The 25,044-nt window shown below is 42.7% G+C and overlaps 1 protein-coding gene across 1 annotated transcript; it reads right to left on the reverse strand.

Annotated features, from left to right (window-relative positions):
* Positions 1 to 9,595: 9,595 nt before the first annotated feature.
* On the reverse strand, positions 9,596 to 22,686 carry LIN7C (lin-7 homolog C, crumbs cell polarity complex component). Its single transcript, XM_081883318.1, has 5 exons — positions 22,527 to 22,686; positions 17,938 to 18,056; positions 17,332 to 17,403; positions 15,268 to 15,477; positions 9,596 to 13,687 (listed from the first exon to the last, which is right to left on the reverse strand). The coding sequence occupies exons 1-5, from the start codon at positions 22,561 to 22,563 to the stop codon at positions 13,532 to 13,534; spliced, it is 594 nt and encodes a 197-aa protein (XP_081739444.1). The 5' UTR covers positions 22,564 to 22,686; the 3' UTR covers positions 9,596 to 13,531.
* Positions 22,687 to 25,044: the final 2,358 nt, after the last annotated feature.

Below are 25,044 nucleotides of genomic sequence, written 5' to 3' on the forward strand. Positions count from 1 at the left end.
CTTGCCGATCAGAAGGTCGGTGGTTCGAATCCCCGTGACAGGGTGAGCTCCCATTGGTCGGTCCCTGCTCCTGCCAACCTAGCAGTTCGAAAGCACGTCAAAGTGCAAGTAGATAAATAGGTACTGCTCCGGCGGGAAGGTAAACGGCGTTTCCATGCGCTGCTCTGGTTCGCCAGAAGCGGCTTAGTCATGCTGGCCACATGACCCGGAATCTGTACGCCGGCTCCCTTGGCCAATAAAGCGAGATGAGCGCCGGAACCCCAGAGTCGTCCGCGACTGGACCTAATGGTCAGGGGTCCCTTTACCTATAAATTCCGTAACAAGTGTCCACAGTGCAGTTCTGGCTACCTATACTCAGAAGCAAGTTCCATTATTACCAAACTTAAACCATGGAGAGACCTGGTCTGAACAAAGACATTGGATTCTTATCTCATTATACATGACAAAGCCATTTTTCACCTTCTCACCCCTTGCTTTTTCCTGTAAGACCTATTGCAGTCTTTAAGAGTCGTCAACAGGCTCATCACAGCTATCTGCCAATCACCCATTCCCACCACCCTTCTGAGTAATACCCCTCCCCACCTTCTCACTATATAGAAGGATCTGGTGACTTCTGTTTCAGTGTATCTGAAGAAGTGTGCATGCACACGAAAGCTCATACCAAGAACTAACTTAGTTGGTCTTTAAGGTGCTACTGGAAGGAATTTTTTTTGTTTTGACTATGGCAGACCAACACGGCTACCTATCTGTAACAAGTTCCATTGTGTTGAATGAAACTCATCCCAGGTAAGTGTGTATAGGATTGCAGTCTTCATTACCTTAATGGTTGGGCTGAGCTAGATAATTGGCACTGAAAGAAACATTATTGCATACAGTGCACCCTAAAAGATTGTTGCATCAAACAAGGAAACAAAAGTGATAAGCTAGGAGGAGAAAAAAAGCCTGCTATGGTATTTTTATTTGTAAGCGGGAAAGTGTCTGGGCAAGTTTCAACATTACTTTTCTGACATCCCCTAATAACATTCTCAAAGACTGGAAAATAACTTATGCAGAGAGCGACAGTGCTATATCTTATATTTGGAAAACAGCATGTAAAATATTTCAAAGGGACTTTTTGTATGTGTGGAATAGAAGGCCAAAAAGCACCGCTGAGTTTGGAAGCCATGGGAAGGGAAAATACCAAGGAAAAAATTACAAAAATCTGCAAATGAGGAGTCGTCTTCCCCTACCCACAAGCTCTGGAGCAACAAACCACTTCCTAGACCAAATCAAAGCTTAACTTGAAATGTTCGTTCATTTGGAGCTGGTGGCAGTGTAAATGTCACCCTGTAAACAATTTATAGGCCTGCAAGGTAAGGAGCAAAAATGAAAATGCAATCAAATTTCTGAGAGTTTGTTCATAGAAGCAGAAGAGATTAATTCTTATGATGGATTTCCTGAATGGAAAAAAAATCTGTACAATTCAAAGAATTAACTTCAAAACTATTTTTTTTAAAAAAAGATTATTTAGTATGCTTTGCTAGCCAGATGCTTTGCACTACAACTCCCATCAGCCCCAGCCAGCACAGTACTTAGAGGGTGCCAATTTTGTGACTTATGCTTTAGGGGTATTAAATTATCCCACTAATAGTAACAAATGTTAACAGATGATCATATGAAAACTGAAGCTTTTTCAGAGGCCCACAAGGTTGTAAGAGGCCTTTATCATCTCTAATCCTTGGATTGCACTGATGTGATCAACACATTTGCAAGTATGTTTTGCGTTATGGCCATTGAAGTTTTGAAAAGGGTCAGGAAATGTAGAATTCCGAAATCTCTCAGGACATTCAGCAAGCCAAGGGTAACCTAGACAGGGGAAACTGGATAGTGTACAAGGCTCGGCTCCAGAGACATGGACAATAGGTGGCACATGGAAGGAAGCACAGAGTTGATATGCATATTACAGCTGAGCCTGCTTGAAATTTTATGGAAATACTTCTGAATGGTGGGCTGTTTTTGTAATCAAGTAGGAAGCTCAATTCTCTGAGAGTTGTGCCTCATGTAGCCAAAATGGTGCCATCCACATACAAGAGTGAGTTCTTAGCAGGCTTGGAGGAACCCCAAAGTTTGCAGTAGTACGACACACCCACTCACATTTGGGGGGGGGATCCTAAGAGGATAGGGTGAATCAAAATGATTTAGTAAGGACTGAGCATACTCAGTGGCTGGTTAACTGTAATGTGTGAGGATGGAAAATCAAAACTGAGTAGCTTGGGAGGCTATGACTGGCTGGCTGGAATCTTTGCACAGGAGTAGTGATGTTAAATTCTTGAGAATAATCTTTTGGAGAATATTATTGAGAATATTTTCACAGAGAGCTAGTGTGGTGTAGTGGTTAAGAATGATAGACTCGTAATCTGGTGAACCGGGTTCGCGTCTCTGCTCCTCCACATGCAGCTGCTGGGTGACCTTGGGCTAGTCACACTTCTTTGAAGTCTCTCAGCCTCACTCACCTCACAGAGTGTTTGTTGTGGGGGAGGAAGGGAAAGGAGAATGTTAGCCGCTTTGAGACTCCTTTGGGTAGTGATAAAGCGGGATATCAAATCCAAACTCTTCTTCTTCTAATGAGGTGTGTACATTTAAAGCAGCTGTGTAGATGACACAGAATTTACAGTTTGTGGAGAATATTATCCGGATAATTTTCTAACAGAGAATATTCTCACCTCACATCACTACACAGGAGCATTTCAAATTGCAGCCTCTTGCTGCAGACCCCACTTGTCACATTTGGAAATTATTTCCCCTGGTGGAGCCATTCGTCTCTTGTTAAATATCTCCCACAGTAGTAGCTGGCACAGAAGCTCTCAAAAGGGGTTCTCCATGTGGTAAAGCATTTTTTGCACCTTCTGGCCACTACCAGTGCCACAAAAAGCATTTCTATTGGTTTCCATATACCTGCTTTAATGTGAAAATCTTCCTGAGGCAGTCTTCCTTGCAAAGTATAAATGTGTCATCTGAGATCAGCTATTCAGCATTTTGTTTAACTATCAACTTTTGACAACCCAGAAGAGGGAGATGGTGACACTACCCTCCATCTCACCTTTGAAAACCCCAAAACCTGCCCCAATTCCTTGGCTCAAAAGTACTATCAAAAAGCCCTAGGAGTCATGTTCAGCATAGGTCTTTCAGCAAGCTTAGTTTTAATACTGGCCAGGGCAAGTGCCCAACATCTATTAAAAGAGCACTTCATTCTGAGAGCACAGAAAGACGCATTTGCAGTTTTAGATATCAGAAAGAAACCTATTAACTTTAGACACTAGCAATGCTAATACTGAATCCAGACAATACGTAGAGGGAGAAATATTTTTTCTTTGCAGAAAATGATGAAAAAGCAACTTTATTGGAAGCATAAACATCACCAAAGAGGTAAGTGCAAAGAGACTTCTGCTAAAAGCATATTATGTTACAGAGGTTTAAAAATAAGGAAGGGCTTCAACTGGGTTTGCAGCCAAAGTTGGGGTGAAGCCAATGAAGTAAACAGGAGATCAGGCTCAGCACAGGAGCAAAGGGCAGGCTTGTAGTCAGTGTCCAAGAGCCACAGCACGCTGAAAGTTAGGAAAGCATCGTGAATTGTAAGCGGAGCGGAGCCAGTAATTAGGTCAGGAAGTCATGTCAACAGCCAGAAGGCCTGAGCCAGACAGAAAGGTAATGTCTGCAGCATGAACAAGGCAGGAAGAGAGGAGGTAAGCTAGAACACCCTTCACCACGGACTGGAAACACATTCTTCCTAGGGCACTATTAAACTAACCAGATACGTCCTGCTTCCTGCCAGAACTTCATCTAGATGGCAGGAGGGGATGCTGAGAACCAGGAAACAAATGAACCAGAAAGTCCACTGGTTAGAAAGCTGGCAGTCCCGTGGGCTACGATAGTTTGTGACCGTTACACCATTGAGCTCCTCAACAGCAGCATAGAATAATTCTGTCCAGGCTGTGGAAATACTGAACTCACCCATATGTTTTATGGCATGTTTTTACAAGTGGGTCCATACATTGCTGTTTCTGTGAGTGAAATGAAAGATCAGTTTGACTAAAGAAGGGGTGGGGAGACATCACCTGGAGGTCTAAAGAACAGAGGAAATGAGGCAGTGCAGACACAGAGGCTCCACTCTGGGAAGTGGAAGGGAAACAGAAACCAGCATCATGGTAGCCGACAAAAAGAGAAGCGGGATTTTACTTCAGTGCCAACATTTTATTACATTTCTGGAAATTAAAAATTGCTCTTCTAATAAGCTAAACAATGCTGAAAATGCACGGGGTTGGTGCTGCTTGATTTATTTAAAATTTGGTATCACTTCAGGCACCTCTCCACATAAGCCTAGAGAGGTCTCTTTGGGAAAGGACCGTTTAGAAGAGCCAGTGGGACAATTGCTTTTGCCCTCTCTCTCCCTACTCCTGTCGTCTTTCCATTTCTCCCTACACCCCACCCCACAAAATCTATCTCTTCTGTTAATCTTTAAGGTGCCACAGAAGATTTCTGGGTTTTCTAACAGATTAATATGGCTTCCCCCAGTGCTATTTTTCTAGAAAAAGAGGTGCCAGAACTTACCATGAACGCCTTCCTCATTCTCTTAGAATGGCGATGGCGCTCACCTGAGAGGTGTCAGAACTGAGTTCCACCATGTTCTGGCTGAAAAAAAAGCCTTGGTTATCCCTCTGTTCTTTACTCTTGAGAATATTCCCTCCCTAGCAGCCTCCTTCTATCTGAACAAGCCCCCTGTGGGCTCTCCCTCACCTGACATTACCCCACAGGAATTCTCTTGCCCAGCTAAAAACCTTTCCCAGGCATTCCATCCATCAAGGAAGCTCTGCCTCCCCAGCATTCCAGGACAACTCCCTCCATCCCATCATTAAGCCTGGCAGACGGGGCGGGGGAGAGAGAGAGTTGGTTTCAATGGAGACAAACAAACCCTAATTATTGGAATGATGGGAAATTTCAGCCATGCAAATTATTGTGTACAGAGGCACTCTGGGCTCCAAGCTCTATGCCAAACAGCAGATGACGATGATGATGATTAAACCACACGTCACCCTAAGGTCACCACTTCTTGTTTTAGTTTGTACCTTATGTGTTCTATCTGGTCAATAACTTCAAGCCATGAGGTGGCTCATAAATCTGTAAAATAAACACACCCACAAGTTCTCAAAACTATAGGTCATCATGTGCAATTATTGTATTTGTGTGGTTTCTCATGCATCTGGGTTTTAATTGTTTTATATCCAGCTGTTGCTAGGAGCTAGCTTGGGTGATTTGCTTGGGGAAAGTGGAGCATACATTCTTAAACCACTGCTTGTTTATTCATTATGTCACATCACGGAAATTTCACATAGAATTTACCCCCCATCGTGGAAGTGCTTTTTCACATCTGAACTATCTGGCATGGAAAGGACCTTTAGCTGCACATGTTTTCAAAACAAAAGACTCTTACTTCAGAACACCTGGAAGGGCTGTAGCTCAGGTGGAAAGAGCTAGGTCTACAAAATGTCCCAGGTTCAGTCACCCCCATTTCAGGTTGGGCTGGAAAGAATCCTATATGAAATCCTGCCAGTCAGTAGATACAGTACAGAACTAGACAGACCAGTCATCTGATGATATGTTCCTAGAAGCAGTCGTCAGAGGTGAAGGAAGGAAACCCAATACAGCCAGGCTAGGCAAAGGGGATTTGGTGCTGCTTAGTGCATTTCAGTGGAGGCAACTGGGAATTCATTCCACATGGGAATGAATGGGGTAGCCTTTGTGTACGTTAGAGCTGTTGCTCCTTTAAGAAACTATTCTGTATGAAACAGAAGCACTTTAACACCACCTAGTGGCATATGATACTGATGTGTACCAGCAGCTTGATCTGTTTTGGAGCTGCTCTGCGTTTCACTATAATGGAAGAGCCTTAAAATGTTTATAAATTCCCCTCCTCTTTCCATAGAGGTAGGTGAAATTTGCAGGCATAACAGCTCCTCCTGCCAAATTGTAGGCAGATACATCCAGGGATTTTCCTGCAATTCACCTTTAAAGTTTGGTGGTTGGTTTGAATACTATTTTCTGCAAAACATTGATGTAATTTCCAGACATGGTGATTCCTTCTGAATAGACAAAAGCTGTCAAATTTCTGAATGATAGTTGGCAGTGGTTCACAGAGTTTTACTGTTTTGTGGTGGGTGCAATAGGAATCATAAGTTGGGGTGGGGGTGGAAAGAAGACATGGATCCCCAGGAAAGGCCGATGTGGGTAATATATCACCATCCCAGCAAGGACTCTGTTGTGCTAACTTTAGCTGCTAGGGGGTGGGCTTTTGTAGAATAATGTCCTGTTCCTCCTAAGAACAACTTCAAGCAGACACAGGAGTCCTAGGATTAGCATAGGTACAAGTATACCAATTCCATCACTTATTGAAGGATCCTGACATTAAAATGTATGCATGTGTGCCTTTCACACGGTATGAAGAAATGGTATGATCAACTGGCCCCAGTTGCAAAATAATGATTTAACAAAGTAATGGAGAACTAGTGGGAAATTTGTCAGGACTGAAGCAAACCTGGAAGAATGAACTGCGCCACAATGTACTTGAGCAAGATTGGGAAACTGTCTGGTGAACCAAACTTGCCAGATCTATCTCTCCATATATTAGGGAAAATACAATCAAAATCATAGGACACCATTCCAACTTTCCCATGTGGCATCTGATACCTCCAGAACTGTTTACCTGGAAAGATTACAATCCTAGTGGGACATGCCATCATTTATAGTGGGGTTGCTCAGTAGCACAGACCTTCTGGGGAGATAAACACTTGCAATAGTAAAAATAATTATACATGCACCAATAGATTTCACACCTCAGTTGTCTTTTCTATCAGTCACTAAAGGGATAAACAGATGAAGACACCCCCCCCAATTTTCCTATTAGTTGCAACAAGGTTCTCCAATGTCCAAATGTGGAGGGAATTGCATAGTTTAAAACTTAGATTTATGTTTCAAAAATGGCTTGCGACTAGCTGTAGCGGGGGGGGGGGGGGAGAGAGACACATGATGTTAAGGTATTGAAAGGCAATGAAGAAAGTCACATTTTATGCAGTATGGTGGCAAATAAAGTACTAACAAAATTGGGCTGAAGAACAAGCTGCCCATGGCATCACTAAAAATCTGGATATTATGGTTCTCAGACATAGTAGGTCTCGTTCTCTGTGAGGCAGAAGCCATTATCTGGATTATAATGCAATTATCAGCCAGTTTATCAGGTTTAAAATCCTCTTAGGAAAAGGATTTAAATATTTGTATAGAGGAGGACATGGACTGAAAAGCACTTTGGACTTCTAAGCTGTGCAAATCATTATCTGCACATGTGAGAATGTTCCTTAAAAATTCAACACTGATGGCATTGTACTGCATACCCATTCAGCTATCTCATATTACTTCCAATACAGTCCAGAACTGTTGGAGAGGTTGTAGGAATAAAGGGGCTTTCCCCCATCGATAGTGTGAATGTTCACCAGTTGCTTTATTCTGGAATGAAATTTATCAGCAGATATCAAAGATTATTCAAATGTCTCCCCAGTTATCCCTACTAAATGTGTGGGCAGATACTAATAAGACGTTTTGCCAAAAGGAACATACGACATGATCTCTATAGTACAACAGTGGAAATCTTTTTTTCTTTTTCTTTTTTATCTGACTATATCCTTATGGCATAAAAATATCTGGAATTTAGTTACCTTTTTTCAGCAAACACACACACGTTATGAGTCACTAAGGGACAGAGGAAGATCCTGATCATTTCTATTCAGTATGGTGGGATTTTATTTCATATACCGTAGTTTAGTTTCAGATTTACAGGCATCTCTCCCCACACCATCAGGAGAAATATGGTTGCCATGGTTTTAGAACAGATGTTATTTAATATGTTTAGGTTTTGTATGCCCTGCTTTTAGCTGGATATGTGGTTGAATTTTTGCTATTGTTTATTTATCTCTGTGGTTCCACAATGATTTGGAAATAAAGGTAAATCTTTAAGAAAAATATCAGCCAGATGATGTGTTCGGTGTATACTCTTTTCCTGTGAGGAACAAGGAATACAGTTATGGATACTATATCCTACCACTGGCAGGGTCATAGGGACTTTTGTATCATTGTTACTCTCCATATTTCTCTTTTATAGCCAATTAAAAACTTTTTTAAAAAGTAGCCACTTGCAGTTCTTAATGTTTTCCTTCCTAGAAGTACTTTCCTGTACCTGCCCTGCTTAGCCAGCAGCAATCAGTCAGAAGTTTAGCTTCAGAAGAGAAGGGGCTTAACTCAGTGGCAGAATGAGTTGCCTGCAGAAGATCAACAGTTCAACTCCAGGCAGAGTCAAGACTCTATAACCTTGGAAAGCTGCCTCCTGTCAAGACAGGTACCAGTCAACTAGATGGACCAATGCTCTGATTCTATAAAAGGCAGCATCCTAGAAAACAGGGGAGACCAGTTGTTGTTCCATCATTTCTTACCACTGGTCATGCCAGGTGGGAATGATGGGAATTGGAAGTCAAATTTGGAGGGTCACAGGTTAGCCACACTTGCTATGGAAAACCATACTGGAGACTTATAAAATCTCTGTAAAAGATGTGGGTTGGCTTAATCCCATCCCCCTTCCTGGTCAGCTTGCTCACATTCAATGAGTTGTATGTCTTTAAAAATTTCTTTCTTTCGCACTTTACTCGCTTCCACTGTGCAAAGAAAGGCCACACTATGCACATCTACACAAACGATTATTGATGCCATTTTAATTGTTGGGCTGTTATTTGTTTTTATGAGGAGGAGACCTTGAGTACTGTGTGGCATGTATTCCCAGGTACACTTCAATCAAAACAGAAAAGCTTGCTTAGGACAAACATACCCCATTTCTCACATAACGGGATCTGGTTCTTTCACTCTTCAGCATAATAAACCTGAAAAAAATAATGGCTGCCAATCATGTCATTACCACAGGAGCATTAGATGATCTCAGTAGAAAACCACTGTAATTTGAAGTCCTAATACTTTCTTAGTAAGGCAAAGGGTAAAGGGACGTGGATGACTCTGGGGTTGTGGCGCTCATTTCCTTATGGCTGAGGGAGCTGGCGTACAGCTTCTGGGTCATGTGGCCAGCATGACTAAGCCACTTCTGGCAAACCAGGGCAGCGCACGGAAACACCATTTACCTTCCCGCCGGAGTGGTACCTATATATCTACTTGCTTTGACGTACTTTCAAACTGTTAGATTGGCAGGAGCAGGGACAGAGCAACGGGAGCTCACCCCTTTGTGGGGATTCGAACCGCCGACCTTCTGATCGGCAAGCCCTAGGCTCTTTGGTTTAACCCACAGCGCCACCCGTGTCCTCTAGGTATTAGTAGTACCATACTAATACTGAACTTGCAAGGATAAACCCTGAAGTGTATTTTGTGGGGGAAGCCAGGAGTGTTGAAAAGAGTCTCCCAAATAAATATACTCTAACATGGTGGCTGTCTTATAAGGATAGTACGAACTTTGCTTCATTTGTATCAGTAAAACAATAAGGAAATAGAAAGAGTACTCACACAGCAAGAAATATGAAATTTCAATTCTTTATTTTCATGTTCCTAAAAAATGTACAGGGCCCTCAAGCAGCAATTAAGTACATAAAGACTACACACACAGTATTGTCTATGTTTTAATTTTTGCTGGCTATTAAATTATTGCATATATGCACACACCAATACAATGTAGTCATTGCACCTGTTCAGTAGTATCTTATATGTTCATTTCTTGATTCTCCAACGAATCTAACTTTACTTTAAAAACTGGCTTTCCACCTGGGCTCAGGATCCCATTTGTATTGCAGCGACTAAGAAAAAGACCAGTTTTAAGTAGACACACACATCTATCTGGCTTTGTGCCTCTTTCACAGTTTCTACTGATCCAAATTTTGGATATGAGATGGGTTTAGCAGCACATCTTTTACATACTGCTTTTGATTTCAATAAAGACAAGAGGCAAATATATATTTTGCCACTGTCTGGCCCCCATTTGCTACACACCAGACTTTAATCCAAAAGGCCTGGAGCCTGCTGAATCCATTTGCCAGGCTTGATAATGAAACCCCCTAGCAGTGCGACCATATACATGTCTACTTAGAAGTAAGTCCCATCAAATTCAATGGCGATCAATCCCAGGCAAGTGGGCAAAAGGATTATAGCCATAAGCACTTTTCAACAGCAGTCAGGCTACCCCAAGCTAACCCTTTCTAGAGAAACAAAACACATGTCTATATTCAGTAAAAGTAGATTAAACTATTTTTATTATAGTATTTGTTTGACCCTATTCTTTTTACTATAGAAACCTCCAACACAAATCTAGTATTATATATAATTAAAATAAAATACTTCCTGATTGGCCCAACTACTTCTTTTGGTCTCATTATTTTAAATATTAATTGCTCCATAAAAAATATACAGTCCACCAACATGGTACAGCTGGTTGCCTTCTGCAGCTGGCTACATATTTAAACCGTGCAATTCAGTGCTCACTTATCTAAAGGCTCAACCACACTTACTTTTTGCCCTGCAGTTTCCAGGCACAGATCCGTGCTTATAAAAGCTCTGTGTCCAAATGTTTGTTTGTTTTACCCCAGAGTTTTCCCCGAAAAAACCAGCTCTTTAGTGCTCAATTGGATCAAACGTCAGTTCGTGTTTCTTGCAGATTGCTGTTTGCGCCAATTGAGCTTTAAAGAGCAGGTTTTCACAGGGAAAGCTCGGGGGGGGGGGGAAGGAAAAATGGTGCTCATACATGGAGCTTTAAAGTGCGGACCGTGCCTGCAAAGAGCAGAGGAAAGGTAAGTGTGGATAAGCCCAAAGTGACAAAAAAGACAAAAGAATAATAATAATAATACATGTTTCATGGCTTCAGTCACTAAATCTTCAATTTACTGTAGGCTTATGCTGTCTAAACACTCAAAGGATTTAAGGTTACTTGAATCAATTTTGCTAGATTACACCCCCCCCCCCGCCCGGTCATCCAAACAAATGTAAGATTTACGCTGTCGTTAGAATGAAAAATCTACTCTCCTGACCTTTTATATTGGCACTCTAGTTATATTTGACTGCATGTAGTTCATGCAGAGGAGACATGTTGCAGAACACTTACTCCTATCCACTTGGATGCATTTACAGCTGAACACTGACATCCAGTGGATAACCAGGCTAATGCTAGATATACCAAGCCAGGAACGTTCAAGTTTCATCAAGGTAACCCCCTTTTTAGTTCGTTATTAAGGGAGGAGATTGAACCACTGGCTATTTTCATCTCAGGCAGAGTAGGGAATAGTGGCAGCAGATTAGTGAGAAAAGGGTGGAAGCAGGGCTCCATGCATCTTTTGTACAACTGAAGCTTTCAAGACAGGGGTTCTAAGAAAAGCAGAATAACTCTCTGTTACATACACCCCTCACAAAAATGATTTTCCTGCAACGTTGCTAGGCTGAAGATGTCAACATAATGGCTTGAAGCTCAATCAAAGTGATTGAGGGAAGGTAACACACTGAAATTCAGCAAGAAAAGGTTTGCCATCCTGGGCACGCTTACTCAGAAATAAATCCCAATAAAATCCATATTCCTGAAGCAACACGGTTCAGTGTAGTTTCCATTGTCCATCGATCAAACTACTTTCTCTCTCTGGATAAGCATTAGCAAGATACGTTTCTTGGCTCAAAAAATTTAACTTGAGAATTAGAGACTGGTCCTTTGTGTCATCTTTCTGAACAGCTGAAAGTGGTGCAAATGCTTCCAGGATTAAACTATACAGTCTATAAGCAAGTTCAAGTAGCGCTCTGTTTAAATAAAGTTGGAAGGTTTAACCCGGTACAGTAACATGAGCAGCAATGAAAGCATCTATGATGCAAGTCAGTAATGTCTGCAGGAACTCATTCTCCACTACCACTACAGTTATCACACAGGTCTAGCAAGCTTAGTGACCACATCACTACCGAGAAGAAATTTTTTTTTTTTTTTTGCAAAAGCAAAGAGTCTCTTTGCTAACTGATCTTCTCAACCCCAGAAAGATGAACTTGTACAGTTGTGGGGCTCAGCTGAAAATAACGTGTCTCCAGCTGCTGCAAGTTCTTTGTTTTGGCTTGGCAGCTTATGCTAAAAGAGTGAGGCAACTTTAAACTTAAACAGAGCTTCAAGGATTTGCAGTTTTGAGGTAGAGCATCTGGATGAAGGAACTATGTTGGTCAGGCATTTTCATCCACAGTAGTAAGGGATAAACAGGAATCTTTAGTTGCAAAGCACAGCCCACCACAGTATAACTTTGGCAGACCACCAGCCAAATGAATCTCTTTATAGAGATTCCAAGACTCTAGAAAAGGATTTCTTTGCACTCCAGGTGGATATTTTCTAAGCACCCCAGACATACTAGCTCTCTCTTAGCACAAGCCATCTGCTGAAACTTCAGTTGTGGATTTGTACTTACTTACTTCATAGACAACGTTGGGTGGGGGGGGAGAACTATATGTGATGTACCAACCACTTTGGGTTAGAAGCATGCCCAATGGATTTACACAAGCAAGGAATGCCTTTTCTGACAGAGAGTAGTGTCTGCTGCCTGAGTGTTTTTACAAAAGAATTTGCGGTATCTGTTAGCTTTTCTGTGTCACTATGACAACTGCAAACAGCACCCTGAAAGAACTCTGATGCTCTAGGAAAGAAGAGCGCACCACCCACTTAGGTACCTGATGTGGGTTACATCCATCACTGTTAAGAGAACAAGTAGACACAGTTGCAGAAGTAACTTACAATAGAAGAAAGTCTTGAGTACATATACAATCTTTTCTGCACTGCATGCAATTTTACCTTACTGAATATAAATACACAACTACAGTCAGGTATGCTTTCCACTTTCTCCAAGTATTCAGAAATTAGTATAAAAGTATCTAAATTATAGGAATGATTGCTGCTAGTGATGTCAATCACTGAAACATTAAATATAAGAGACTGCCTGTTACAAATTATTCACAAAAGAGGTAAGAAAGTGTCCAAGATGTCATTAACCATATAAAGTTATGATTGAGAACATGCATAGAAACTTGTTCATCAAAAGCACTAATTGTACTTGACCACATAATTATGACTAAATTTAGTGCCAAAAAGAGTAAGACTTGTTTTATATCTGTATCCAAAATAAAGATTTCCAGTTTTAAGTAATGCCAAATGGGAAAAAGTACTAGAAAACAGATGTTACAAATGCTGAAAAAAGCTTATTAAAATGTATTTTAAAAACACTTTACAAATTTGTTCTGATGGTTACAGGTTTGAATTTTAAAGAAAGGATCTGTAAAACCACATAGCTACAAACGCCCATGTAAACTTTTCTTCTCAGAAGCATTAAGATGTTGAAGAGTTATTTGTAAAAGACAAAGAATTAAACAAAATTAACATCCTTTTCTAACGTTGCTTGTCTGACGTTTCCAGACAAGCAAAGTTCATGCTTTTCCTTAAGTTACATGTAATACATTAATTCTGTTGCCTGCGTTTTGCCGATCTCATTTTCTCAAACCGTGACTCCATCTCTTCCAGGACTTTGGGTGTGTATCGTACAACCAGCTTAACTTTTCCTTGAGCAGCTTTTAGCAGTTCCACAGCTTTCTCATGGTGCTCCCCTTCAACACTCTGAAACAAATGTTTCAAAAATTAACCATTCTGTTAGTAAATATATATAAAAAAGCACTCTAACATTCCAACATTGTTATTTATAAGGCTAGCTGAATGACCTCACACAGAAGAGCTAGATTTTATGTTGGCTGTATCATAACGTTATCTGTTCTAGGTAATTTGTGGCTTTCAAAATTAAGCACATATTTAAGGGTGGAGAAAAGAAAAGCTGCTCTAGGTTTCACTTACAACAGTGCTTCTCAAAATGTCAGTCATGATGTGTAAATGGGTCCTGATGTGTTCCTAGGTAGACTGCTAGACTCCCAAGATTTTCTCACCTTATCAGGGCACAGCCAGATTGCCTGGCAAAGTTAGTTCCCCCAACTGAAGTTACCAGGACAAATGAATGAGTGTATAGAAAGGTAAGGATTTTCTCAGTGCCACCCACCAGGTGGAAGGCTGTGTGGGGACTGGTCAGCTGAGTGTCAATGACTCCTTTAGTCAGCCGCCAAAACAGTTCATTGTGGGAGGACTTGAGTTGCTGTGAGCTATTCCAGTGGCTACCTATTAGGAAAATGGAACAAGGAGCTGCTGGCCGTTGCTACATTTTAACCGCATTTAGGAAAAAAGTAAATGTGCATGCAAAGTAGCGTTGTATGGGGAGAACTGCTTTACCTCAGGTGTTCTGAGGTAACTTGACAGAGAGAACTCAAGGAGTCACAACTAGAAAAGGATGGATCTCTAGTTCCAGTCTGTGTTGTTTTTACATGGGTTCACTCAATCCATGCTTATCATGCTGTTCCCTCCAAAAACAGATTATTTCAAAATGCATTTTGATACATTTTTTGGCACATTTGGGAAGTGTGAAAACTGGGAGGTGAAGTCTACTCAGCACAGTGGATTAGGTCCTTTCCTATCCAAATTCATACACACACACACACACACACAAAATCAAATTACTGAAGCACAACCTCATCCTTTCAGGATTTTGACCCTATACCTTCAGCCTACATTAATTATTTTGTATCTTGCCTAGACTACAAGGACCTCAAAGTAGTATGCATGAGGCTATCTCATTTTATCCTCACAAATCCTGTGAGGTAGGTTAAGCCAAAATATAGCTGACAGGTCTCAAGAGTAGAAAATATTTTTTCATTTAAAGTTGCATAGTATGTAAAATAGTCATTGATGAGATAGTATGTAAAATAGTCATTGATGAGAAACTGCATATGGGCAGTTTCTCATCAATGTCTATTTTACTAACAGACTATTAGTAATAAACTATTTTACTAACATCTTGCTAATGTTATTTCAACAAACTTGGGACCCAATTCTAAAATGTGTATCCCCCTGCTTTATTAATTAAAAATGTTTCCTCGCATAACAGCAGGTTTCTATCAGTGCTAGTGAACTTAGAATTGCAAATCTCAAACATACTCCATAATATTTTACTCTCCATTACGATTTGCAAAAGGAAAATATAAAGCTGTTTTTTTCATACTGCATAATACACACAAGACCAAGCAATCAACATCCCCTCAATGCCCTCAAGCGGTCACAGGTAGCTACTACAAGTGGAAGTTAAATTCCATCCCTACCACTCCGTTTACAGAAAGAAGCTGGTCTCCACGCTTCAATCCCCCGTGTCTATCAGCAATACCACCTGGGATAATTCGGGATATATAGATTGGAGAATTTTGCTCTTTGCCGCCCATGATGTTGAATCCGAGCCCTTCTTCTGTTTTTGGTAGTTCAACGACTCTGGGGTGGGAATGACCCTCACTGGCAGCAAAGGCAGCAACAGTGGCCTGCAAAACATGGAAATCTCATTTTCCTCCCCATAGTTCACAAGGTCTGGAATCTTATTCACTGTCTTATCTCAAAGGCAAATATTTCAAAGCATCTAGCTAAATACTGCAAATACAAGTGCATCCCCTGCAAATGTACTTCAGAGTATTTTCAATCTCTGGGCTGCTGTTCTGAAGACGGTTTTTACTCCAAACCATGGGAAAACAAGAGGCAAATAAACCAAACATATCCAATGTTTCACTTATAACTGCATTTTCTTTGATGATATATGGACAAAGGTGAATAATAATAATAATAATAATAATAATAATAATAATAATAATTTTTATATGCTGCCCTCCCCAGCCGATGCCAGGCTCAGAGCAGCTAACAACAGTAAAAATAACACAGTTTACATAAAATCACAATCAATTAATTGAAATACATTCTAAAATCAATTCATTCTAAAATCAATTCAGAGTCAAATTAATGGCAACCATTGGGATAGAGTTCTATGAGGATTACAGAAGGAGGGGGTCAGACTGTGCCTTGGCCAAAGGCCTGGTGGGACAGCTCCGTCTTGCAGGCCCTGCGGAAAGATGTCAAATCCCGCAGGGCCCTAGTTTGTTGTGACAGAGCGTTCCACCAGATCGGGGCCACGGCTGAAAAAGCCCTGGCTCTGGTTGAGGCCAGCCTAACCTCCCTGTGGCCCAGGATCTCCAAGATGTTTTTATTTGAAGACTGTAAGGTCCTCCGTGGGACATACCAGGAGAGGCGGTCCCATAGGTACGAGGGTCCTAGGCCATATAGGGCTTTAAAGGTTAAAACCAGCACCTTAAACCTGATCCTGTACTCCACCGGGAGCCAGTGCAGCTGGTATAGCACCGGGTGAATGTGATCCCACGACAAGGACCCTGTAAGGAGACTCGCCGTGGCATTCTGCACCCACTGGAGTTTCTGGGTCAGTCTCAAGGGCAGCCCCACCTAGAGTGAGTTACAATAACCAAGTCTGGAGGTGACCGTCATGTGGATCACAGTGGCTAGGTCAGGGTGAGAGAGGTAAGGAGCCAACTGCTTAGCTTGGTGGAGATGAAAAAATGCCACCTTTGTTATAGCTGTAATCTGCGCCTCCATGGAAAGGGAGGTGTCAAAGATTACACCCAAACTCTTAACGGATGGTGCTGGCACTAATTGTGCCCCCGCAAGAGATGGGAGTTGCCCCCCCCCAATCCCATATCGTCTCGACCCAGCCAAAGGACCTCCATTCCCCCTTGTGAGTATTTTGAAAACACACATAAGTTCCTCATAACAGATGCACTACTATGCATTTTTAACTTGGGCACTGGAATCAAGTAAACAAATGTACAAATGAGAGTCATATTACACAACAGAATGCTCTCTAAGCAGAGGCAGTATTCATCACCCTGCCCCTTCAACATCCTCATAGTAACAGGTGCTGACAATCCCAACCCTCCACATTTTTGTACTGTGGGAACACCAGGCGTTTATCCAATGCACTGACTGTTCAGCAAGAATGCTATTTTAGCATCCCATGCATTGGGGTAGGAAGGCAGTCAATAAACATGTAAAAAGCATCCGCATGAGAGTGCATTAGTGAACATTAACTGCTTCAGTGCATTAACAGAAAAACAACAACTTTAAAATAGGGAAAATAGGAAAACTTTGTCTTTGGGAAGAATGAAAGAGCAATCTTAAGCCTACAATTGTTTAAAGTGTTTGTTTCACGGATGTACCCACTGAGCTCAAAAGCACAGCTCACTGCAATATTTTCATAGCCTAATACTTCAGCTTTTATACATTGGAGCTGCCAGTTGAGCTTTAATATATTAATCCTTCCTAAATAGGAGTCTTACCTTGGCTGTGGCATTAGCTCTCACTTCTGGGCTACTGCTGATGTCCACAGTCTCATACACATGCTCATATACCTTTAGAAAGAAAAAAAATCAGGTATGTGGTTTATTGGATAGGGGATGACTAAATCAAACCACATTAATAATATTTCCAAATGAACTGTGCGGATTAACTATAATTTTGCATGCATGCATTGAGTTGTGAATCAGGAAACTTGGTTTGTCACTCACTACAGTCATACCTCATGTTATGTTTGCTTCATGTTATGTTTTTTCAGGTTGCGTCCCGCGGCGACCCGGAAGTACCGGAAAGGGTTACTTCCAGGTTTTACCACTCGCGCATGCGCAGTAGCTCTAAATCATGCTTCGCGCATATGCACAAGTGCCAAATTGCACTGCACACCTGTGCAGATACAGTGCTTCAGGTTGCGGGCTTTTCATGTTGCGAACGGTCCTCCAGAACAGATCCCGTTCGCAACCAGAGATACCACTGTATTATCTTTTTTCTTGTAATTGCACTTCAACAGAAGGCAATTCCCAGTGTAGCTCCCAAATATTAATGAGAAGACACTGGTCTATACCTTCTCCACACACTCCTCAAAAACATACCTCCCGCACAGCATTACAGAATTCACTTTGAAGGACCCTCTGCAAAGCCTGTAGTTTTTGTGGGGGCACTTCTCCGCTCCTTTGCAACTTTTCCAACAATTCAATAGCCCGACAGATGTCTGTAAAATGAAAGGCAAGGAAAGAACATGAACTACTAAAATCTACTCAGAGGGTAATGATACTGGTTCTGAACATTGAATTGGGCTAGTGAATCAGACCATGTGATCAGCCTATATACCTCAACTGTGTGGGAGCCACTCATAGAAATGTGGCTCCCATGCAGCTAGAGTAACATTCGAAAGCACTCCTTCCCATTCATCTGGAGCAGGAAAAACCCAGTACAGATCTTGTACCAATTTGCTCTTCAATGTTTGTTCTGTGACTAATGAGCATCAGACCAATACACTTGTCAACAAAATCCCAAGGACAGAATCCCGATGATCATCAGCTCTCCTGTTTCAGGCAAACCTTGTTCCTTGCAATGCATACCTATTAGGGATTCTTTATTACAAATATTTCAGTGGCAGACAAACGTTCCTGAAAAACAATCTGGACTCCCTCTACCATTCTTCCTTTGTAATATGCAGATGGAGAATTAAATACCATCCCAAAGCAGCAGAATAAATATTGTTCTAGGCTCTGTTCAATGTTCACATGCTTAGATGACAAGGTCTAATACATGAACCGTCTATGCTCCAGATTAGAACATACTCCTGAAGTCACTAACAGACAATGCATATGGTTCCCAAAGCAGACAGCTCTGTGCAAAATGTTCCCTTGGGGAAGGAAATGTGAATATGGTTGCTGTAACAAGCTTGGGGCCCCTCTCCTGCAAGCAAAACACACTTGAAACTGCTTGAGTAGAGGGGAAGACCACAGAGAACATTTTACCCAAATGATTAAGTTAAAAGGTGGCTCAAGGAGCAGAGGACACTGATAATACCCTTGCATTTGAATAGAAACCAGAGCCTCTGAAAGAGTACATTTCCATAGGATGATCATTGGAACACTGAGAGTCAGGCACTGACCATTATGCAATGAACTGTTGACAGGAAGCTAAGTACAAATGTTATTGCTGCCGGATACATCTGCCATCTCAATTTCATGGAAACACATGGCATTTTAACTTTTTCTCCACTATCAATTCTAACATCTTCCTTAAATATTTGCTTCCACAACCAAGCGCTCACTCACTACGGAGCATGGAAAAAATTAAGTCATCTGTTGTTGCCTCTGTTACCCATCAAAACAACAACTTAGCAAAAAAATTGTACTTCCCAAAGCTTAGTCTTTGAAGATTAGAAATAAAAACACAGCCTTTGCATGACAAAGAGCAGAGCCAGCAGCTGAGTCCAAGCATCCAATTTTTATTTTTATTTGCAAATATTACTTAATTTTCCTTGAATGACTGAGGAGCAAAGGATAAAATGTTGTTCAAAACAAATATGAGGTTACAATAAGCCACTACTGTATAATGAATGTTAGAAGTTTCAAAAACAAACAAACCCAGCCATATTTGGAAAACTAAAACATGACAACTGATTGTCAGTTATATGGGTTACACAACAACCATTCATGGGAGAATATCATCATGACTTTAACTGGCTCAGTTACACCCTCCCTTCTAATTCTGAGAATTCCTGGGATGTTAGACCCAAAAGGTCAATTGTTACTTAAGAGTTCCTATTGAATTTTGCCTAGCATGGACGTTTTGAAAATAGTACTCTCCAAGATAGTAAAAGAATTTCAGTTAGGCAAGAAGAATTTCCCAGAGGTGCTTGCACATTCCCTATCCTTTTTTCAGTGTGAGCTGGTGACCCAGTTCTGCTTGGAATCATGCATGTACAAATGGGGGGGGGGGATGTTTCTGGGAGTGGCAAGAGATTTAAAGGCTGAACATCATATGCCGAACACTACTTTTGGGGTGGGCTTGAGCAGCAAAGTCATGCAGGGTGCAGTGCTTAAAGTTGCACATACAGCAAGCTGCATGGGTGATGCTGTTTGACTTCATTCCATAACTAATGAAGAGGTCAGTCATCAGTGATACTAAATCTTGTCCTCTGTCATAGCTTTACACAGACACTACATTTTAACCTGCTATTTCCTTTTTCTTTATCTGAACTGTTCCCTCATAAAACACAGGATTCCCCCCACCCCCGGGAGCTTGAGACATCAATACTTTGACAATTGACTCAAAAATAGCCTACTTGGTTATTATTTGCTAAGTTTAGTTTCTACTGAAATACTGTTAAGATACAATGTACATTTGTTCAACAGCAAAGTAACAATCATTCTGTTTTCTTAAAAATGTAATCATTTGTATCAGCAATTCTGTGAAAACTTTGTATCAGCAATTCTACGAACCTGCCCAAACCCTGTGATCAACAACTGAGACCCTTCTTCATGAGCAGTGCTAGAAATTCGCCAAGCGTCAGGCATGTTTTGCAACTCCAAATGTGACCATGTGGAGATATCTGAATGCCAGGTTGGCGAATGACATCTCCATCTGGCTGCCCACTCCAGCTTTCTTTAGCAGGTAGGCAGAAAAACTTAATTGCATTTATATCCCACCTTTCTCTCTAAGGAGTACATGGTTCACCCCCTCAGTTAATCCCCACAACAATCCTGGGAGGTATGTTAAGAGCCTGTGACCGGCCCAGGGACACCCAGTGAGCTTCATGACTGAGAAGGGATTTGAACCCTGATCTCCCAATCTGACTATCTAACCACTACACTACACTGGCTTCCTAAAGTACTTCTGCTATGAGGCAGCTATACAAATTAAATGGGTAAATAAATATAGGAAAGCAAAATGTCATTTGGAGAAGGATTTGAAATATTTTCCTTGAAGCTTGAATTTGCTTTATTCTGGGTTGTTTTATTTGATGTTTTAATGTATTGTAATGTGCTTTTGAGATTTTTTCTTTAAAATATAAAGTGATATAGAAAAGACTAATGCTGCTGCTGATAATAATAATAATAAAAATCATTGTAAACAAACAAACAAAAAAGACACCTACGTATTCTGTTTTGGTGGCCGTAACTAGGTTTAAGGTGTCATTTAGTGATTAGCTTATATATCTGAGTTTCTAAGGCAACAAGGCCAACAGTGATTTAATGCCTAATGAGATATTTGAACCTTCATCTACCAGGTGCAAGTTAAAGAACCGCACAAGCTCTAAGGAATACACACACACAAAATACCATATATTTATAAGTAACATATGTGCATTACAGTTCAGGATAACTCAGAGCTAAAAGCCTAAATCCTGTTTAATCACACCAGTTCACCTAAAAGTTTGGAGACATGCAGCAGTTCTTAAGATTCAGTACCTAGCCTTTCCTGTAAAACTCAGCTCAATGAGGACTGAGCATATTCAGTTACCACAGAATGTTGACCAAATGGGGGCAGGGGGTGGGTGTGTGTGTGTGTAGGAGCACCCTGGAAAAAGAGTATAGCTGGCTGGTTCCTAGAACCCCTTGCTATGAGCACTCAATGTGACAACATTTTGCTGCAGCGCTGTAAAAAATTTAACCCGCTAAATTTGGTTCTGTGCCTAGGAATCTGTTATTTCAGTCTGCATTAGCATTATGCAGCCACAGAGAACCCTCTCCCCCTCACAGAGCAACAGTTCCCCGAGTTCCCAGGGAAGACATACTGACTGTTAAACCACTCTGAGAACCGCACATCCCTCAGAAGAAGAGGAGGTATCCGAAAAGCACTCAGCACTCTTAGCCCACGACACTTCCCAGTCCCAGGATTCTTTGGGGGAAACCATGATCGTTTAAAGCAGTATGATGCTCTTTAAATGTATAGTGCAGATGGAGGCCTAGAATGCTTCTAGGTTCATAAATTAGACCCTCCCAACTAACTATACATAGTAGCAGCTCACAGTGCATTTTCCACCGAGGCCTAAGAACTCCGATTTAAAACTTCCATAACTTTACACCCAGAGAACCGGCTGGCTCCTTCCGAGAGCAGCAGCCCAACCTGAACTTCCACAGGGGCCTTGTGTTGTCCATTAACCTCCTCGCGCACCCCGACCCACAGGGGAGCGCGCAAGCCACGGTCCTAGCTCAGCACCAGCTGACTCGGACCAGGCAAAGAAGCCGAGGCTGCTTTGACAGACGGGGGGGGGGGGGGGGAGGAGGGAGCCAAGAACAGAAGAAGATCCCCGCCGGGCCGGACGCCACGCCCCCATCTGGTTCCCTCTCGGCAGCCGCGCGCTCCCCACTTGCGACGGCCATCCCAGCTAGCAAGCCTGGCACTTCTCTAATCCTCTTCTTAAGCCACCTAAGCTGGAGCACTGCTGCGGAGGATCCCTGGGTGTGGGAGCGGGGGCGGGGAGAGGCAAGGGCACCCCCTCTCCCCACTCTTGGTGGCGGCTTGCGGGGCTGCTGTTGCTGCGGGCAAGTAGTTGCGCCTACCCTGACCAGCCTCAGGACCTAATAACGCTCTGGGGCTTAGCCTGCCCGCTCCCCAAGGCGAAGACACACGTCGCCCCCGCAGGGCATCGCTCAGTAGATCCGGCTCTCCAGTGGCTGCAGCCGAGGCCAGCCGTTCCCCGCCCGCCCGCCTTTGCTCTCACCTCTCTCCAGCCGCACCGGCTCCCCCAGCGCCGCCATCTTCTCCTTCTCCAGCTGCTCTCGGGGAAGTGACGCCAGGCAAGAGGCGGCGCTGCTTCCAGGACGCGCCGAGGCGAAGGAGGGGCGAAGGCCGCGGCTTTTCCCGGCTCTCGCCGGAACTAGCGAGGCGCGCGAGGGGATGGCGCGTCGGGCGCTCTCGCTCTGCCTTAGAAAGGCGGGCGGGATCCCGGAGCTCGTTCGCCCAGGTGGGCGGAATGGTAGCTGCTCGAGAGAGAGAGAGAAGTAAATGGGGCGCGTGTGTTAATGGTTACCAAGTGGGGTCCAAAGGCCGAGAAAGTGCGAGCAAGAGGTTTGCCCAGCACGGATAGAAACGGAGGTGCCCTCCGAAGGGCAGAGAGGTCCTCCCAGGGCGGGTGCGGCGCGCTTGCCGGGTGAGATAGGCAGGCAACGCAAAGAGAATTCGGCTCCCGCAGTTTCGAGCCAGATGCCTTTAGGGCATGAGTGCAAGACTGGTATGCTGAGGGCGACGCTTTGTATGGCGAGTCCCAAGACCAGAGGAGCCAACTGCTAAGGGTTTAGGTCCCTTTGGCACCCCGGTAAAATATTTGAGGGCCCCCAGAGTTGATGGACATTGCCATTAAAATAGTGTGATCGATTATGCAGGGCGGACCTTACCAGGACCCATGGGCTTAGCCAGTATTTATGTTAGGGGGAGCAGAACAGAACTATCAGCAGTGCAGTTGGTTAAGTAAGTTTATTTATTTACTTGATTTAGGGGGGCAGTTGCCCCCTTGGCTGCCCCCCCCATATTTTATTCGTGTTGGTACCCCTGCCCAAAATGATGGTGTGGAACTTGTCCGTGAAGTCCAACCCAGCAACTCCATTCCACAGCCTCGCTTTGAAATCTTTGGTAACTTTGAACTATTTGTTTCCTGGGAAACTGAAATACTGGTTTCAAAAGGTCTTTGGACTGACTAGGTGTGTGCCCCTTCAGCATGTCTGTCTCAGTGTGGAGGTAAAGCAAAGTAAAAGGTAAAGGACCAGTCAAAGGTGACTGTGGGGTGCGGCGCTCATCTTGCTTCAGGCTGAGGTAGCTGGTGTTTGTCCACAGACAGCTTTCTGGGTCATGTGGCCAGCATGACTAAAATGCTTCTGGTGCAACAAAATACAGTAGCATGGCAGAAGCCAGAGCGCACGGAAACGCCGTTTCTCTTCCCACCACAGCAGTTCCGATTTGTCTACTTGTGCTTTTAAACTGCTAGGTTGGCAGAAGCTGGAACAGAGCAATGGGAGATCACCTTGCCGCACGGATTCAAACTGCTGACCTTCTGATCAGCAAGCTCAAGAGACTCAGTGGTTTAGACTATAGTGCCATCCTCTCCCCGTGAAAACAAAGTAGTGGAATCATCATCCTAGAGATAATAGTCCTGTTCAGAGGGTCACATCCATGTGTACAGTAAATTTGTGGAATGGAGATGGGAACTTCATTTGCTGGCCCCACCCTTAAGTGGCCATGTGTTCCACTTGCCCCCAACATCTGTGTGATGTGTGAAAAGGGAGCTTTATTTCTTATCCAAAAAATCTACATAAAATCAACATAAATGACATCTATAAAACTACAGGTGCACTAGCTTTTGGAACATGCGAATGTCATGCCCCTAATATAATGGTGGCACAGGTAAACTTCAATACGGATTATAGTCCCAAGCCCTAACACAACGCAAGGATGTTGTGAGGGCAGCCCAGATAACATTTGCAAAGTGCAGCCTATCCAAAAATGCCATCATTGTGGTCTTGTGGGTGGAGAATTAGTTAAACTTTGAGTAATCTGAGTTTATATTCCACAATAAGCCCCTTGCTTTTCAACTATTTTTCTTCAGGAGTAAAATCACCATACTATCGAAAAATGCTGAATGTTTAAAGTGGCAATCCTATGTATACTTCCTGAAGCTGGGTAGCCAATGTGGTGCCTGGCTCCACTGCCCAATGTTGTTGGACTCAAGCTCACATCAGCCTCTGCCAGCCTGGCCAATGGTTGGGCATGATGGGAAGTAGAGTCCAACAACATCTGGAGGTCACCATATTAGCCTTCCAAGTCCTTGGAAATGAGTTCTATTGGACTAGGTTCTGAGTAAGTGTGCATAAGATTGGCTACACATCTGCTGCCTGTACAAGGGATGCTTTTTGCTAATACTGAATCAATCCCTCCTTGATGCACATGGCTATGTCCTCAGTACTATGCCTGCTGGCTGTATGTGTGATGCACTTTTTCCTGAGTGCTTCATCTGTCGTCAATTTAATCTTAGTGTGTGGGGCGAGTTTCTTCTGTGTTGTTAAAGTGATCAAAGCATCGGGTGCAAGAAGGACAAACCAATTGCATGCCAAAGCTTTTTTTTTTTTTTTTACAGAAATGGGTGTGGACTAGGGTCTGCCTGAAGGGCATGTGCTTATGTGTTGTTAATTTCATCCCAAAGTATTTGAACTCTTGTTTGAAAGCACATGCTTTGGCTTAATAAATGA

This window comes from Podarcis melisellensis (genome assembly GCF_964234715.1).
Source record: "Podarcis melisellensis genome assembly, chromosome: 1".
Classification (NCBI taxonomy): Eukaryota; Metazoa; Chordata; class Lepidosauria; order Squamata; family Lacertidae; genus Podarcis; species Podarcis melisellensis.